Genomic DNA, 17515 nt, shown 5'->3' on the forward strand with positions numbered 1-17515 from the left:
GGTCGGCCGCCAAATCCACGGGCGACGCGTGGCCCGCTCCAACGGTCGGCTGGGGGCACCGGACTATCTGGTGCGCTAACCAGCCCGAAGTTGCAACGGTCTGCTACGTCAGGAATGGAAGGAAATCACGCACGAGGCATGAACAGTGGCTGTCCAGTGGTGCACCGGACTGTCCGGTGCGCCACCCGACAGAAGGCAAGATTTGCCTTCCAAGAATGCCTCCAATGGCTCCTAGCTACCTTGGGGCTATAAAAGGGACCCCTAGGCGCATGGAGGAGTCACCCAAGCATACTTTGAGCATTCTAAGTCTTCCACACTCCGTCTCCGCGCACTTGATTGACTTTGTTAGTGATTTGAGCTCTGTTCTAGTAGTGAACTCGTTGTGCTTCATTAGAGCTCAAGTCTTGGCTTGTGTGTGTGCGTATTGCTGTGGATTTGTGTGTGTTGCTTCCCACCCTTACTCTTGTGCTTTCACTTGATATTTGTTGTAAGGGCGAGAGACTCCAACTTGTGGAGATTCCTCGCAAACGGGAAAAGAGATAAGCAAAGAAGAACACTGTGGTATTCAAGTTGATCATTGGATCACTTGAAAGGGGTTGAGTGCAACCCTCGTCCATTGGGACGCCACAACGTGGAGGTAGGCAAGTGTTATACTTGCCGAACCATGGGATAAACTCGCGTGTCTTTTGTGATTGTTTTTTCTGTGATACTTGTGTGGTCGCAAGAGATCGCTACTTAGCCATTCTAACACTTAACCAAGTTTTATGGCTATTAGTTCTTGAATTTTACAGGATCACCTATTCACCCCCCTGTAGGTGCTCTCAACCACCCGGAAAACAGTACAACCATGAGGGTGGTATGGGACACCCTTAGCTGATTAATTAGAGAAATTTGAGGTGTAGTCGGCTTCACCATCGTGTCATCAATGGGGTTCGGGCACAATACTTGCTCTGTCATCAATCGTGTCATCTGGGTGCCGAGGTTCTTTCGTGTTGCTTTTGTTAGTCACCCTTTCTATGGGGAGAGGTACTGTGTTTATCAAACTAGAGAAACCTAATAGACAGCTATAACCTCTAGAAAATCTTTGTAAAGGCTACGTAGTGAATCCCTGGCCATTCACGTCGGTAGTCAAGATCGGATCTATACAACCCAGGCTGGGAAGGGATCATGACTCGTGGGTAAAGTGTGCAACCTCTACAGAGGGTTAGAAACTGATATATCAGTCGTGCTCACTGTTACGAGCAGCCTTGGGAGCTCCTTTGATTAGAGTTACTCTGGATACTTTTATGATGATGCTTAATGATGATGGTTATAATTATGAATTTTGGTGTTTCCTCTTAGAGGGAGTACTAAGTGGGTAATAACTTGGGATTATTGATAAAACTTTGCTTTCTACTAGTAATAAATACCTGACCAACTAAAAGCAACTGTTTTGAGCTTAATCCCACATACAGCTAGTCCACTTTGGCCAAACGGGACATTTCCTGAGTACGTTGATGTGTACTCTCCCTTGCTTAAAAACACCAAACCCTAGGTTGTCCCTATTGCAACCAGTGCTCGGGAGATGATGAAGGCAACATGGAGAACTTTCAGGAGTTTCAGTACTTCAATGAGTTATAGACTAGATTAGTGGCAAACCCCTAGTCAGCTGCCTGTGAAGGCCTTATCTTACTGTGTTTCATTCAGCACTTTGATTATGGTTTAGCTTAATGACTTTGTGGATGTTTTGGATATCATGATGTAATAAAGTGCTTATTTCCGCTATTATTTTGAGCAATGTGTGATGATGTCCAACTATGTAATCGATGTGTATGTGAATTTCTGATCCTGGCACGTACATGGTTTGCATTCGGTTTGTCTTCCAAAACTGGGTGTGACAATCAAACAGTAGCATGTAGTTGCAAATCTCTAAATGGACATTTGACGTCTAGTGGGGTTGCTGAAATATTTGCGCTTGACCCGTAGAGAAATTCAGTTAGTTCTAAATAAATCTTAAAGGCCCATGAATGACAAGGAATGGTGGAACAATTAGTCCTACATTGCTAGTGCAAGTGGATGGACTCCAATATATAAGTGGAGGTTTCCCCTCCCACTAAGTCATGGAGGTGAGGGAAGTAGGGAGTCCACATGTGTGTGCCCTCGCTCACGCCTTGCCGAGGTAGGGCGAAGGGCACGCGACGTGTGCGCAAATGGTTCGACGAAATTCGGGCCCTTGCCTTGTGGGGGTGTGGCCTCCTTTTGCTATTTTATTTGTTTTTGTTACTTTTGGATTGAGGCCCTGCTCCAAATCTCTAAAAATAATAGTTATTAGCTAAAATTAGCTGAGAGGATTAGAATAGGTCAGCTAATAGACCAGCTAATTGTTAGCTACACCTATCAAATAGCTATTAGTTGTTAGCTGCTCTAGTCTAGCTAAAACCAACTAACGCTTTATTAGTTGACTAATAATTATTTTTAAAGATTTGGACCATGGTCTAGGTTTAAGAGTCTCTATCGTTCAAATTAAGTATAAATGCCCTTACCAGATAAGCATCTTTATCGGATCACGATGAGACCATTAGCATTCTATTAATAAGTCATTATCGGTGAGGACGTGGGGCTATCCTACAAATTTAGCCACCGACTGTCTCCAAATAGATCGAACACGAGTTGAGCTTAGCATTTGCATGTTATTGCGCCGTTGTCGTAGCCTACTCCATCCCGAGCGTCCAGAGAGTAGGTCTCTGGACTTTTGCCTCTGAGATCCACTAGTGCCCGTTCGGTTACCTCGGATTATGATCTGAAACTATTCCTGCTCATCAATTTTAATACAAATAAAACTAACGTACCACGTGAAACCGTTCCAAAGAATACGTTCTGAACAAAACGAACGGCCCCTTAGTAAAGAGCCAGTAAGGTTCGAAGTGTTTCGTGCGACTACGCGTCTTCACCTACATTTATCGTCATTGCCTTCACAGACATCTCAAAATATCTAATCAGTAAGATCTTTCTGTTTTAATCTCGTATTTATTTTTATTTAATGAGACAATCGTACTAGGCATACTAATTTTTTTATGATAGATGTTTGCATGCTAGCTACTGTGCTTCTAGTGATGATTTATATTCAGAAATTAATCCAGAAACGATTTGTTCCCTCCATGGCTTTTTGGTGGACTCCGATGGCACCGCCAGGATAGATGGAACCCTAAGCTAAAGTAAAACTTCCACAAATTCTTTAGTCTCATAATTAGTTGTGTATCGTCAATTCAATGACAATTGTATTTTTACACAAAGAAAACCTAAATAGATTTTTCAAAACGCAAAACTATGGCCAAAAGGTAGCACTGTTCTTCATAGCACGTAGTACAATTGGACGATCGCTGCTACATTCCCCGAACCACTACAACAATGCTTTAAAAATTCACCCTCGGGTATACGAATTTTCACCTTAACACAACTGCAGCCTACCCCCCGACTTCTGAGGCTAGCGAGGAATTATAAAAAAAAAAACCATCCCTTCATATTGACTGCCGCTAACAATTCCAAAAGCTACCTTTCATATACACAAGCAGCAATTAGACTGAATCTAGGCAATTCAGTGTTGAATTCTTTCATCGGAGTCATGGAGTGGCTACTACCTTGGACCGGACAGCTCCACAGCACGAAGGTTGTACGTGGAATCGACGATCCAGTCATTGCGGAGCGGTGCCGACTCAGCCTCCTGCCTCACCACCTCTACTTTCTGCCATTCGTCCCAACGCTCTGCCAGGCCGTCACCTTCCAGCATCCTCACCACCTCCGACATCTTTGGACGCTCCAACGGGGAGCCCTGCGTGCAGAGGAGTGCCACCTGGATAAGGTTCTCCACCTCGATCTCCTCGTAGGCATTCTGTAGGTCTGGGTCCACCAACATCTCCACCTTCTTCTCCTTCAGCAGTCCTTTCACCTGCAAGATGCCGATTGCGAATTAGTCATTTCTGCCAGCGTGTTTTTGTCATCAGCGGTTCGTTCCATTGTTCTGATAGTTGGACATGTTCTTATTTTAATGCAGCAGGCATATGGTAGGTCCACTGATTGTGCATTAGCATATTCCAGGCATGATGGATTGTCCCATGGAGGGTGAACTACCCAGCTTGTCACTTGCCAGTGCTCGCTCTTTAGTTAAGAGAATGGATTGAGGGCACTTCATGATTACAGGGTTAGCTTTGACACCAATCTTTAAGAAAAGAAACTAATAAAATATAGCCCATAGACAGCAAAATGGTATGAAAGAAAAATGTATATCTGTAGTGCGGTAATACTGTGGCACTATGACTATTGAGAAGAAAATTTACTTACCCAGTCAAGAAGCATAACATCATCATCATTTGCAAGACGAGCTAGATCAAATGCCCTCTGTCCAGTAATAAGCTCCAGAAGCATGATCCCATATCCAAAAACATCGGTCTTTTCAGAGGACTTGCCAGTGGATAGGTACTCGGGAGCAATGTGTCCAATTGTTCCACGAACAGCAGTTGTGACATGGGTATCCTTGTAGTCCATAAGCTTGGCAAGCCCGAAATCACCTACGACTGCCTCAAACTCCTCATCCAAAAGAATATTTGCAGCTTTGACATCCCGATGGATGATCTTAGGATCGCAGTGATCATGCAAGTAAGAAAGACCTCTTGCAGATCCCAGTGCAATCCGTCTTCTTGTTTCCCATTTAAGAGGTGGTTCAGATGCCTGGCGCTCTATGGAATCAGAAAGTTTAATGAGAACAGGAAGCTAACGTTCTGCTTGTTTAGTTGGGACTATGGAATCAGGTTTTTTATAAATTATAATAAAGAATAAAGAACCTCGTAAACGTGATGCCACACTGCCATTAGCCATGTATGGGTAGACCAGCAACCGTTCAGTAGGTGTCATGCAGAAACCACGAAGTCGGAGAAGGTTCCTGTGCACTGCCATGCTAATCATCTCAACCTCTGTTTGAAACTGAAGCTCACCACCAGGTGTGCGCTCCTCTTTTAGTCTTTTCACTGCTACCAATGAGCCATCAGCAAGCCTTCCCTTGTACACTTTTCCAAAACCACCTCTTCCTAAAATGTGCTTGTTACTAAAAGTATCAGTAGCAACTTGAAGCTCCCGCAACGAAAACTTTTTGAGCTGACCAAGATGAACTTCTGGATCCTCCTCGGCTGAAGCAAAATGGGCCAGCGGATGAACAAACAGGCAATATGGGTTCAGAAAAAAGGTACACCGTATGATACAGACCAGGAACATCGAAGAAATGCTCTTCAGGTTTACGACGGCGCCACATTGCAAATGCAATTGCTGGAACAGCAAAAACCAATGCAGCACCAGCAGCAACACCTCCAGCGATTGCTCCAGGGCCAGAAGCACCTAATAGTAGACAATCCAGGAAGTAGTGTCAATGTGTCATCCAGAATGCTAAAGTTTTAGTGTAGTAATGAGAATAGAAATAGATTAAAAAACCTACCAGTTGATTGGGTTGGAGGAGACGGAGGATTGAATGGAGGCGGTGGGGAAAAGGGAGGATCCCCAGGGCAGGGCTTCGTAGTAACAGGGCCACAAAGATTTGGATTATTGTTAAAACTGTAAAAAAAACAGGTAATATTTATCATGCACACTGAAGATACAGTTTAGGCTAAGGAGCAGTGGATTTTCCAGATAAAAGACCTTATAGGGGTGAAGAGTGAAAAGGAGCCATTGGATGAGACTGGTCCTGAGAGGTTGTTACTCGAGAGATCCCTGCATTTTTCATGGTAACTGGTATATTATATATTCATTCAACACACAACAAACATCAAGAGAAGAGTAGTAGTGCACATGCTACTTACAGTACTTGGAGAGTGGAGATATTGGTCAAGGCTACAGGAATGGGACCAACCAAGCTGTTGTTGTTAAGACGTCTATCATTGCAAATAGGCACAGAACAAATAGATATTTGTGACTTTACCAAAATATAAGGGCACAGAAGACACTAATAAAAAGAAAAATGGCAATGATTTTCTTTTTCCACAGACACCATGAGTTTTGCTGATAAATTACAATTCAACACTACAACTGCCAAAAATATAGAATAAGCAAGGTAAGAGTAAGAGAAAGGAGGCCAAACAAACACCCAACTCCATCTATCAAAAAGGAAAACAACAAACTTAATCAAATACCAACGTGTCACAGAAATTAACAAATGCAGCATCACAAGTTCCTCTTATTTTTCTGGTTACAAAGTACATAGACCATTCTTGACATAGATATCAAAAGTAAAAAAACAAACAAATTTAAAAAAAAACTGAAAACTGTCTAAGCATTAAAAACAGCTAGTAAAACAATATATGAGGGTGCTAGTAACTGGTAAACAAAATGAATCTTACAGGAAACGCAGCTTCAATAGATTCCCTAGGCGGTCAGGGATATTGCCAGAGAAGTTGTTCATATACAGATCCAAACTGACAAGGTTAGTCAGGTTCCCCAGTTCAGGGGGTATTGCCCCACTTATTTTGTTGCTGTAAAGCTCCCTATTACAAAAAAAAAGGAATATAAATAAATTCTCGTATCTAAAAGGACAGAATTACAAAATGAAATGTATGCAACAATTAATAAGCAGAGTTACACATAAAATGTAAGGAAAAGACTTTTTTAGATCAACTAACTTATAAATGGATAATTTGTTTTTGAAACAGTGTACATCTAATTCACATTTAAAACAAGAGAAGTACTCCGGCACTCCTCAATAATTAGCACGGATCCTAAAGCAGGGGCAGACATAGTTTTGGAGGCTCCCACATGAGTAGCGTCTTGGGAAAGGGATAAACCGAGGCAAGCCTAGCACGGATCCTGAAGCACCTTAAGTAAATTAAATGATACCTCCAAGGCTGCCTCCCTAAGGTGGACTCCAACGGTCCACCGGCCCCTTCCCCCTGTCGGCTCCGGGGTGGAGCTGTGCTCCCCGGCCGGCTCCAACGACGCCCCCTCAGGGGCCCTCCGCCGGGGGAGAGAGAAGATTTCCCCCCGTGGAGAGGGGGAGCTCTAATCTCCCCCTCTCCACTAATCAACGATAATAATTGTGAAATTAATTATTTTTGAGTTTAATTAGCAGATAACAATATGTATTACGGTACTACAAATATGGTAGTATTTTTTAAAACTCCAAAAACTGATATATATATATATATATATATATATATATATATATATATATATATATATATATATATATATATATATATATAAACAAATAACCCAGTTAAAGAGTCAAAGGGGAGCTAAATAGGGGAAACGGTTGGAGAGGAGAAGAAATAGGGGGAACAATGGTTGAGGGGGAGGTATTTAAATATGAATGGGGGAAGAATGGTTGAGGGGTAGGTATTTAAATATGAATAGAACGTACGAATAGGGGGATTTGGGAGGGAGGATGGTTGGAGGTAGCCTAACCCATTGTGCCCCCCCCCCCCCCCCCCAACAAACAACACACACACACGAAAAGAAAAAAGATTACCACTTTTGTTTGGTGAGTGCAGAGGTGTGCTGGTGGCAGAGCTTCTAGTGCACACATTCTAATGTCACTAAGGTAGATCGGAATAAGCTAATAGTTTTGGAAACACTATCTCAAATGAGCACTGGGTGGCCAAGTAAAAGGAAGTCCAAGAATCAAACAAGCATTTTGTCCGCCATTGAGTGCCATCTGCTGGTGTTGTAAAGATGCCGACAAGCTGTCCTCCCAAGCCAACAATTTTCAGTGCTCCAGTTCCAAATTGAATCAACATGCTTATCAGCCATGTCTGATCCACAGATCAAGCCACCATGCCCCCACAAATAAGAGAATGTGAGGAATTGGATTGCGATGGTGTGGGCCAGGCTTAGGATGTAATTTAAAACAAATCAGTTAATTAAGACTGCTTTAGGATTAAGTTTTTTTTTTTTTTGAGAAGTGGTTACTGGACCATTTTTTTGAAAATTCTGACGCTTCCCCAGACCCCGCACAGTGCGGGAAGCCTACGGCAGTGGGTACTCCCTTTTTTCTGACGCTGCGTACAAGAGACAGAAAATCCACATCTTGAAACAGTTAGAAAAAACAAAACATGCAGAACTTACAAATATTGGAGATTTTTCAGCTGACCAAGCTGTGGCACTAGGACGCCAGATAATTGTGCATTTCCAAGGTCACTGTGAAAGTGGGGACATTTAGAACCAGAAGGAGAACATCACTAACACTTTGAAATGAATATATGAGAGCTTTTTCATCGACTTACACTCTGATAACACTGTTATCGCTGTTACACGTAACGTGAAACCATGTACATGGATTAACAAGAGTGGAATCCCAACTCTGCAAGACATTGTTCGTATCTATCAAGCTCTGCCGCAGGCTGTATAGAGCATCGCCTGTGGACAAAAGGTAGCATGATCAGCAGCAAGTATATTTCCAGTTAAGATGAACAAACATATAAGAAATTCTACAGGTGATGAGCTTGTATGCAAAATCTGTAGAAAAAAAGTATGCTGCCTAGGCAAAAGCAATGCGATTGAAATTTCCAAAACAGAAAAGATAAGAAAAGGGGAAGTTCACAAATCACAGAGATTAGTAGTTATTACAGTTGGCCTTATGCCCTTATCCATTGTTATTAGTACTACAGTATCCGATGTTCTTCTATTCATGGTAGACCATGGGGACACATCCTACAAAACTATACTTTTCAATTTCCATCTCTGGAGACAGATGATCAATAACATCCCAACCGCAGAACTAGCAAAAAGTGTTTCTGTCACCAGCAGAAAGAACCGGTCAGACAATCCCACTTCAAAGTCAACATTAGCAATCCAATTGAACTCCTTAGTTCTGGAGGACGATATTACCATAATTTCCATTTACAAACGAACTAGGCTATGCTTGGTGGTCTCTCTTGCCTCGCTACCGGAAGTAGACTCAAAGATGTACTGAAGACTGAACGCCCAAACGAGAGAAGTTCATGGCATAACGAAAGAAACTTCACAGGACAAAAATTCTACGCTTTCCACGAAATCCAACGAAACTTGGGATAAATCCAAACCATTACTAGTGCGTATGAGATGAAGCAGGAGGACTCACCCTCGGTGTTGGCGACGACCCGGCCCGGCCAGAGCAGCACCGCGACCGCAAGGACCACCGCCCACCACCTCCCTGCCGCCGCCATTCCAACTCGAGCGCCAAGCGGGCCCCACCACCTCACCGACGCATGGGCGCGCGGGTCCACCACCCCAGTGCTACACGGCGGTTCCCGGTCTGCCGCGCCGCCGCCGGCGGCCTCTCCTTCTCCCTCTTCCTCCTGAGCTCACGCGGTGACTCCTCCCTCCTGTCCCTCGCGAATGGGGGAGTTTTTTTACTTTCCTGGACGAATTCTCTGTAGCTGGAACCGAGTGCGGCTGTGCGCGTGTGTATGTGTGCATGTCCCGACCTAAATTGTTTTTCTACTACGCGGTGGGACCATCGCCTACGCTCACGGAAGAAGGGGGCGCTCCACCGCGGTGACCTCCACAGCAGGTGACAGACGTGCGGGACCAGAGAAACCCTGGGCCCGCCTGGAAGCGAGAGAGTGGTTGTGACGGAAGGTGCAGGCGCGGGTGATGGTCGGCGTGCTTCCGGGGAGTGGGGTGGGTGACTTTGATGGAGCTAGTGGCTAGTGGACGGAGAGGAGGGAGGGGGAGGCGCGGGCCCCACCGGGGCGGGCATCTGCTGACATGGCGAGGTGACCGGGGCCAGGAATCACGTGGACACGGTCCTCGGTACGCCGGTCTCGTTATTATTAGAGATGATTCGAATTGGATATGCACGAATATGAATTTGAATGGTCACTATTTATCATATTTTAATTTAAATATAGATATAAATACGAATATTATCAAATAAAATATAAAATGAATAGTTCGAATTCGTATACTCACATGACTTAGAACATAATATTATAATGATTATTAATTTGTTATAGGTGACAAAAAAATCATGTTACAAGTAAATTATAATCATAGCAATAGATACCTTATTAGCATATTCATTAATAAAAATATAGTATTTAACAATAAAAATTTATGTCATGTTTATAAATATATGTACCACATTTACATATTATTTTACAATTTCAATAAATAGATATCTAGTAATTCATTTAATTGTTATAAAATAGTAAAAATGTTAAGAAATTTAAATATGTCATTCCAAAATGAATGAAGTATATGAATGTGTGCACCAAAATTTAAATAAAAATAATGAACAAATCAATCTATATATTGTAAAGTGAAGAGTTGTAGTTGATTAGATATTTTGGATTCTAAATATTTTTTTATACTAGGTATATTTGTATTTTGGACTCAAAAAATCCCAATAATGTAATGTATTTAGAATTAATTTTTTAATATTAATTAATTTTATCATTTTATGTCACTAGTAATATAACATTACTATAATTATTTATTTATCATATAAATATTTTTAATACTTTAAATGGTGTACATAATTTTTCTAGCATATTATGAAAAATAAAATCATTTGTAATTTGTAGTTTGGAATAAAAATATTTTTTAATGGTTTCATGGAATACTTTTTCCTTCTTGAATATGGATAGTATAGAATATTCCACGGTTTTGTCGAATACAAATCTAGATTCGGATTGACAAAAAAACTAGAAATCGAATTCGGATACATCCATTTAATATCCATATTAAAATCGAATACGAATACAAATATCCTTATTAGCATTTCAAGCAAATATGAATACGGATAATTCGAATCTCCAGACATCTGAATCTATCCCTAGCCATTTTGGAGTGACGATGTTGCTTCGTATAGCTACACTGCAACTCCCACTGCATGCGCGTGCTAGGTTGAAAATGGACCGAAAAATCTTGTCCTGACCCTACCATTTTCCATATTTGCTCTATCTATTTGTGTATTTGTGGCAAAATATGGAAACATGAGGGTCTATTCCGTTCGTTTTTATGGGATCTGGTTTTTTCCGAGTTAACCCATATTTAAGAAAATCAGGATGAGCCAAATGTGCATTAATGCACAAACTAAAACCTCATATTCTTAAGTGACATATTATAGCATAAGTGGTCATTCTAGCCACTGATTCTCCTCAATAATAAGTGTTCTAAAGGCTCAAATAACATTGATAATAGCTGTTGGGGGCCTCCTCCTTCCGAAGGTCCTCAAAAATATAATTAACTATTTGTCTTTAGCATGAACTATTACAGGAAGCTTCGTCTCCAAGAGATAAGCCTTTTTCTTATGACGAAGGACACACAGGATGAAGATAGACTCAAAGGAGACAAGGGTAAATGTCGAAGCTATCAGCAGACGGAAGGTCTTCGGCTCACAATGAAACAAAGAAATGTTGATAATGGCCAAAGGAGGAAAATACTACTTAGTCCTTTATAATTTGTATTACGATCATGTGTAAACATTAAGGACATAAATGTACTTTTGCTCGGGATATATCCCGTGCCTATAAATAGATGAACAATAATATCGTACTGTTCATGCTGATTGTATTCATTCTCTCGCATCCTAGCCTTCAAGCAAGACGAAGGTACCAATGTAATATTGATATTGTTGATATTCTTCATGCTTTTATGAATATGGAAATAAATAAATTATTTCTTTGCATTCATGATTCAATTATTAAAATGATGAAGGTATGTCCTTCTAAGACCTTCGTCTGATGAGTATTATACCCCTGGAGGAATAATGCTTCGGAGGACGGAGGTCTCTTACAATTAACAATTCTGTTGCCTTGTTCTTAATTCACAGTATTTGAGAACAAGTGACCAACATTTGGCACCCACCTCTGGTGAACTCACTTCCACAACCTTCGGCAAGCATCAACCTTCGACATGCCGCCGAAGAAGGCAACGGTACCAGGGGCTACCTTGTAGCCACTGGACACAAATCAGGACGCACTCTCCCTGCGAGAGGCCAGGAGCTAAAAGAGAAAGGCCACCAGCCCGACTCGTCAGGAGGAACAGCTTGACCAGGAAATCAGGGATCTAGAGGCAATCGATCAGCAAGTCTAAAGGAAAAAGGAGAAGATGCTCCGGCTGGTCGACCTTCAGAAGAAGATCAATGAAGCCGCTGAGGAGATGCGTCATCTTACTCAAGATGACCAGGACCGAAGGCCTCAACATAGGGAGCTTCGTCAGGAAAGCCCATTCAACGAACACGACGACTTCCATCAGGGTTATTTTACTTTTGATGATGCTTCTCCTCTGGCAGCAAAATTGCAGGCTACCCCGTGGCCATAATCCTACAAGCCGCCACAGTTGTCCATGTATGATGGGCACTCAGATCTAAAGCAATTCTTGATGAGCTACGAGGCAACAATATCCTCGTATGGGGGCAACGCCGCTGTCATGGCAAACTCCTTTGTCATGGCAGTCAGAAGCGTGGCCTAGACATGGTACTCCTCCGTTCGGTCAGGGACAATCACATCATGGCAGAAGCTCAAGGATATGCTACCAAGGCTTTCAGACGAAGCCAGTCACTGCTCAGGCTTTGTTTCAATGCACGCAAGACTATGAGTAGTACCTTCAGACCTATGTCCGAAGGTTCCTGTGTTTGAGAGCACAAGCGCCTACAGTGCCCAATGAAATTGTCATTGAGGCCATGATCAAGGGGCTTCGGCTAGGACCTACAGCCCAATATTTTGCCAGGAAGCCCCCACAAACTCTGGAGAAGCTCCTTCAGAGGATGGATGAGTACATCCGGGCCGATAATGATTTCCGCCAAAGAAGGGAGGAAGCATACAGGTTTTTTGAGATGACTAGGGGCTTCGGAGGAAGACTTCATCCCAGGCATGTCAAGTCAATCCATAACTCCAATGCCAACGATGAAAGGCCCAATGGTGCTCAGAGCGGCCATCATAGCTCATAGTCTTCGAGCATGCAGCAGACTTCCTACAGGCCACCAGCTCCGAGAGGCATTGGAGGAAGAAGCTTTAGTGGAGGAAGATTCGGTAATCAACCCAGGAAGTTGTATTGCCTCTTCTGTGGCGAGGATAAGGGCCATACAACAAGGACATGCCAGGTCACAATCCAGAAGCAAAAGGAAATTGCTGAAGGCGAGGCGCGGCAGAACCAGCCGAAGCAAGTCCTCCATACTGCTTCGTGCTATTCTCCATACATCACAGAATATGTAGGCAACCAATAGCCTACGACTTCCGTAGCTTCAGCAAGTCACTCCCAAGCTTCCTGGGCCCAGTTACCGCCACCCCCACCAATGGTGCCTGCCCCAAGCCATGATCAACAGCTATAAGGGCACCTTCGGCCTCAACAACAACGTGATCTTCGGGAGCAGTCTGAGGCTCGCACAGTTAACAGCACTATGCCTGAGTCCAGACACATCTACTGAAGTTGACATATCGTTTTGGTCAAAAGAAAGTCTTGATATGCCCCATTTCTACTATTTTTTTGTTCTCATATTTCTATTGCAAAAGATAATACAGTAAGGTTTAACCTTCAACTTGATGTAATAAACCTGTCGTTACACCATCGAGTGTGACAAAACCAAGTTCCGAAGCTCCGAAGACGTTCCTAAGGGCGCGTAGAGTAAGTTCCGAAGCTCAAAAGTTGTTCCTAAGGGAATGCAGAGCCAAAATACCACCTAAGTAAAAGGTGAAGAAGCTTCAAAGTCGTTCCTAAGGGGATGTAGAGCTTGAATGCCACCTAAGTAAAAGGTGAAGAAGCTAAAAAGTCGTTCCTAAGGGGATGCAGAGCTGAAATATCACCTAAGTAAAAGGTGAAGGGACTCCAAAGTCGTTCCTAAGGGGATGCAGAGTCTGGGTGTGTATTCATGTGGATTTTTTTTATCTTCGGCGTAAACATCATTTTGCATCATAACATATTGCATAGCATCGCATCTTACATCATCTTGCATCAGCAAAAGTCTGCGGAGAAGGGAAATTACTCCTTCAAAAATACTTGTCGAATTGCAAAAGAATGAGATATAATGATACCAAGGATCCTTATGGATACTTCAGATCCCTGGCATATTGTCTAGCTTCGGTAATCTGTTCTTCCGATAATTGCTTCCCTCAAGTGTGTCGCACGATAAACTCTGACCCTTCAGTAGGTGCCTCGGGAGCAGGAGATTTAAGTTTCTCAGTTACACTCTCTTTTTCCACAAGCACAGGAGTAGCCCCCAAAGGGCATGCTTCGGCGGGAGCTGAGGGTCCAATTTCAAAAGAGCACGCGCCACACCAGCTTCGTTAGAAATCTTTAAGGTTTCTCCCTCTGTATCAGATGTTGCAGCAGGAGTTTGTACTTTCACAGATTCCATGATAGTGTCTAATACGCTGGCCATCATCCTCCTCTTTGGAGTTACTGTAGGAATCTTTGATACCCTCGGTAGCTCTGTCTCTTGCAACGGACTCGAAGCCTTCGGTGGTTCTGCTGCTCTCTTCAGTTCTGGCTCTTCGGCCGACTCTGTCCTAGTTTCGGCAGGGGAGGAGTGAATTGGCTCAGAAATAGAAGACCCCTCAATAGGCCTCGGCTCTTTGGCCGTTTCAACGTGCTTAGGGCGGTGTGTTAAAACCTTAACTTTTCTCGGCTTCGGCGTGTCAGAAATTGCCGAAGCAATAGTCTTTCTTTTCTTCCATTGCTTCTGCAAAGGGTAACAGTAATCTGGGTATACAAACCCAATAACATCAAAAACTCTATTCAGTCTCTTTTTGCCTCGACCCCCGAAGGATGTCGTCATAGCATCATCTTCAGCCCTCAAATATGTACCAAGTAATTCATCACTGGTTGCTTCGATGGCATCTAGCCAGTCATTGTTCGGCTCATCAAATTGATTTATGTACCTGAAGGTGTACTTCAGGTAAACTAGACCGCCTTGGCTAGACCCAACAGCAGCTTCCTTCGGCATCTCCCACCCACTTGCGAGTGTCCACACCCTATAAGCGATATGCTCCTACACCAAGTCCCTTGTGCCTATGTAAGTACATACTGTGTTAAAGGCCATTTGGCATGCTTGAATGTCGTTTCCAAGGACAGTGGATGGTCTCCTAATGCCAAAACGAGACCTGATAGGGCGTTGAATAATTCCCTTAATATCTTCCCTTTCAGCCAGGTCATTCTTCACATAGAACCACTCCTGCATCCAGGCCCCATGCCATCTCTTCCAAAATGTTGGAATTGGGTAGCTCACCTCAGAGCGAGGCACGAAGCTATAACAACCGAAGTTGTTGTGATATTGCTCCTTTCCGGTAGCCTTTGTTTCATGTGACAGTTCATGCATGTTGCAAAAGCATTTTGCATTTGGTTCTAGCCCCTGGCTCCTCATGGCCCAAATAAAGATCCCCATCTTGATAATAGCTTTGGGGGTAATCTGATGAAGGTAAATTTCGAAAGTCTTTTAAACTTCGACCAGAAACTTATCCAAAGGGAACCGAAGCCCTGCCTTCATGAAGCTCCTATAAAACAACACCTCGTCAGCTTCGGGCAGAGGGACATTACTTTCTCCTCCATCCCTCACAATAGAGATATCATGAAAGTACCTTACTCTCATGGCATAAATCTGTCCCTACTTAATGGTTGATTTCCCGAAGACAACATGGCTTGGTCTCTAGGGTCAATTTTCAGTGTCCTCACTCTCGCTTTCTACATCAAAACCTTCACTATCACTAGAACCCTCAGATATTCCAGCTAATGTCTCATGAGCAATCTTTTCTGTGTTGGTTCTTTCCATAGCTTCGTAAAACACACATAGCGTCGGGTCGACAATCTTCTTCCCGTCAGTCATTGAACCGAAGGACGTTGAAATGTCGAAGCTTAAAATACAATCAAACCAGGCAAAGCAAGAAAGCTTAAAATGATGAGCACAGTGTAAACAATTGGAATGGCACAAAAAATGTTTCCAATGCGGGCTCCTATTTATATGCCCAGCGCCCCACGATCTGGTGGGTCCTGTATGTCAGTGTCATTCGCTATTCTAGCAAAGAGAAGGTGTTTTTTCGGACCTTCGACTAAAGGCCTCCGTTCATGTTGCAGCATAAATTTGTTACAAAGAAACAAATTAATACTACGAGGGGCTACTGTTGGGGGCCTTCTCCTTCCGAAGGTCCTCAAAAACATAATTAACTATTTGTCTTTAGCATGAACCATTACAGGAAGCTTCGTCTCCAGGAGATAAGCCTTTTTCTTATGACGAATGACACAGAGGATGAAGATAGACTCAAAGGAGACAATAGTAAATGTCGAAGCTATTAGCAGACGGAAGGTCTTCGGCTCACAACGAAATAGAGGAATGTTGATAATGGCCGAAGGAGGAAAAGACTACTTAGTCCTTTATAATTTGTATTATGATCATGTGTAAACATTAAGGACATAAATGTACTTTTGCTCGGGCTGTGTCCCGTGCCTATAAATAGATGAACAATAACATCGTACTGTTCACACTGATTGTATTCATTCTCTTGCATCCTAGCCTTCAAGCAAGACGAAGGTACCAATGCAATATTGATATTGTTGATATTCTTATATGCTTTTATGGAATATGGAAATAAATAAATTGTTGAGACACTATCATTATGTTTATTTCTTTGCATTCATGATTCAATTATTAAAATGATGAAGGTATGTCCTTCTAAGACCTTCGTCTGATGAGTATTATACCCATGGAGGAATAATGCTTCGGAGGACAAAAGTCTCTTACAATTAACAATTGTGTTGCCTTATTCTTGATTCACAGTATTTGAGAACAAGTGACCAACAATAGCTATATGTACACCGTTAGCAAGCAAACAACAATGAAATATTGTCTCTCTATATCTATTTGTTTCATGTTATTGACCTGTTAGTTAGTTATCAATATCATGTGTGCTTTTATTATTATGAGTTTGCGCTTAATATTTCTACTCTCGTTTGTTTTCGTACACCCATTTATCCCGCTCTCGTTTTCGCTCCCTACGATTCCGAGCCCGGTTCCATTTTTAGTGATAAAATGTGGGAACAGAAACGGGGAGAGTTTTTTTTCTGTCCGTTCTCATCTCTACACGTGTATCATCTTGATTCGTCCGTGGTATGGACATACTCGTAAATTTGATTTCTACGGTTGAGAAAAAACAAAGCACCTCTTTCTACACAAATGGGAGCCATTGGGCTAATCTGACACTTCATTACACCATGCTAAGAGGGAAGTTATCTTAAACCAAAATGGAGACACAGGAGATCCCAGTTGTACCATGCACTAGCAGCAGCAACATTGTGTCTACTATGTACACGACAAAGTAGTTTAAGTCCGGATCCCAAGACGAGAGATGTGAAAAGTGAGATAATGAAGTAGCAGGCCACCAGCACAAACGAGTTCGTGGATAACTACATAGTGGTCCACCTCTGGACAAGGCCAGCTGGAGAACAGTCAAAAGACCAGTCCTGTGACACAAGGAGGTAAACCATATCCCACCCTGTGGGCCGGGTCTACAACCCCGCACCCCATACATGCTCTGTGCATGCCTTCCCGAGACTTTATCTTGTTGTGTGACACCTGCCCCTCGTCACG

At 42.8% G+C, this 17515-nt stretch overlaps 2 protein-coding genes across 2 annotated transcripts in view; one reads left to right on the forward strand and one right to left on the reverse strand.

Annotated features, from left to right (window-relative positions):
- Positions 1 to 3308: 3308 nt before the first annotated feature.
- Positions 3309 to 9308, reverse strand: LOC542670 (somatic embryogenesis receptor-like kinase 3). The gene is made up of 11 exons (NM_001319769.1): positions 9074 to 9308; positions 8238 to 8370; positions 8080 to 8151; positions 6360 to 6503; positions 5823 to 5894; positions 5662 to 5733; positions 5462 to 5577; positions 5236 to 5364; positions 4818 to 5159; positions 4318 to 4712; positions 3309 to 3925 (listed from the first exon to the last, which is right to left on the reverse strand). The coding sequence occupies exons 1-11, from the start codon at positions 9156 to 9158 to the stop codon at positions 3614 to 3616; spliced, it is 1872 nt and encodes a 623-aa protein (NP_001306698.1). The 5' UTR covers positions 9159 to 9308; the 3' UTR covers positions 3309 to 3613.
- LOC109945802 (uncharacterized) overlaps positions 9201 to 17515 on the forward strand; it is a 41318-nt gene continuing 33003 nt past the window's right edge. Inside the window, exon 1 of the mRNA XM_020552160.1 lies at positions 9201 to 9303. Within this exon, the coding sequence (XP_020407749.1) occupies positions 9201 to 9303 (103 nt within the window). The remainder of the gene's footprint in view (positions 9304 to 17515) is intronic.

The sequence above is a fragment of the Zea mays genome, chromosome 4 (genome assembly GCF_902167145.1).
Source record: "Zea mays cultivar B73 chromosome 4, Zm-B73-REFERENCE-NAM-5.0, whole genome shotgun sequence".
Lineage (NCBI taxonomy): Eukaryota > Viridiplantae > Streptophyta > Magnoliopsida > Poales > Poaceae > Zea > Zea mays.

Bases quoted from the DNA above. Each gene is read 5' to 3' on its own strand.
- LOC542670 (NM_001319769.1), bottom strand. From the start codon at position 9,158: ATGGCGGCGGCAGGGAGGTGGTGGGCGGTGGTCCTTGCGGTCGCGGTG. The intron at 4,713-4,817 runs GTTCTTTATTCT...CTGATTCCATAG, and splicing joins TGTGGCATCACGTTTACGAG to AGCGCCAGGCATCTGAACCA. The intron at 3,926-4,317 runs GTAAGTAAATTT...GGCATCTTGCAG, and splicing joins ATGTTATGCTTCTTGACTGG to GTGAAAGGACTGCTGAAGGA.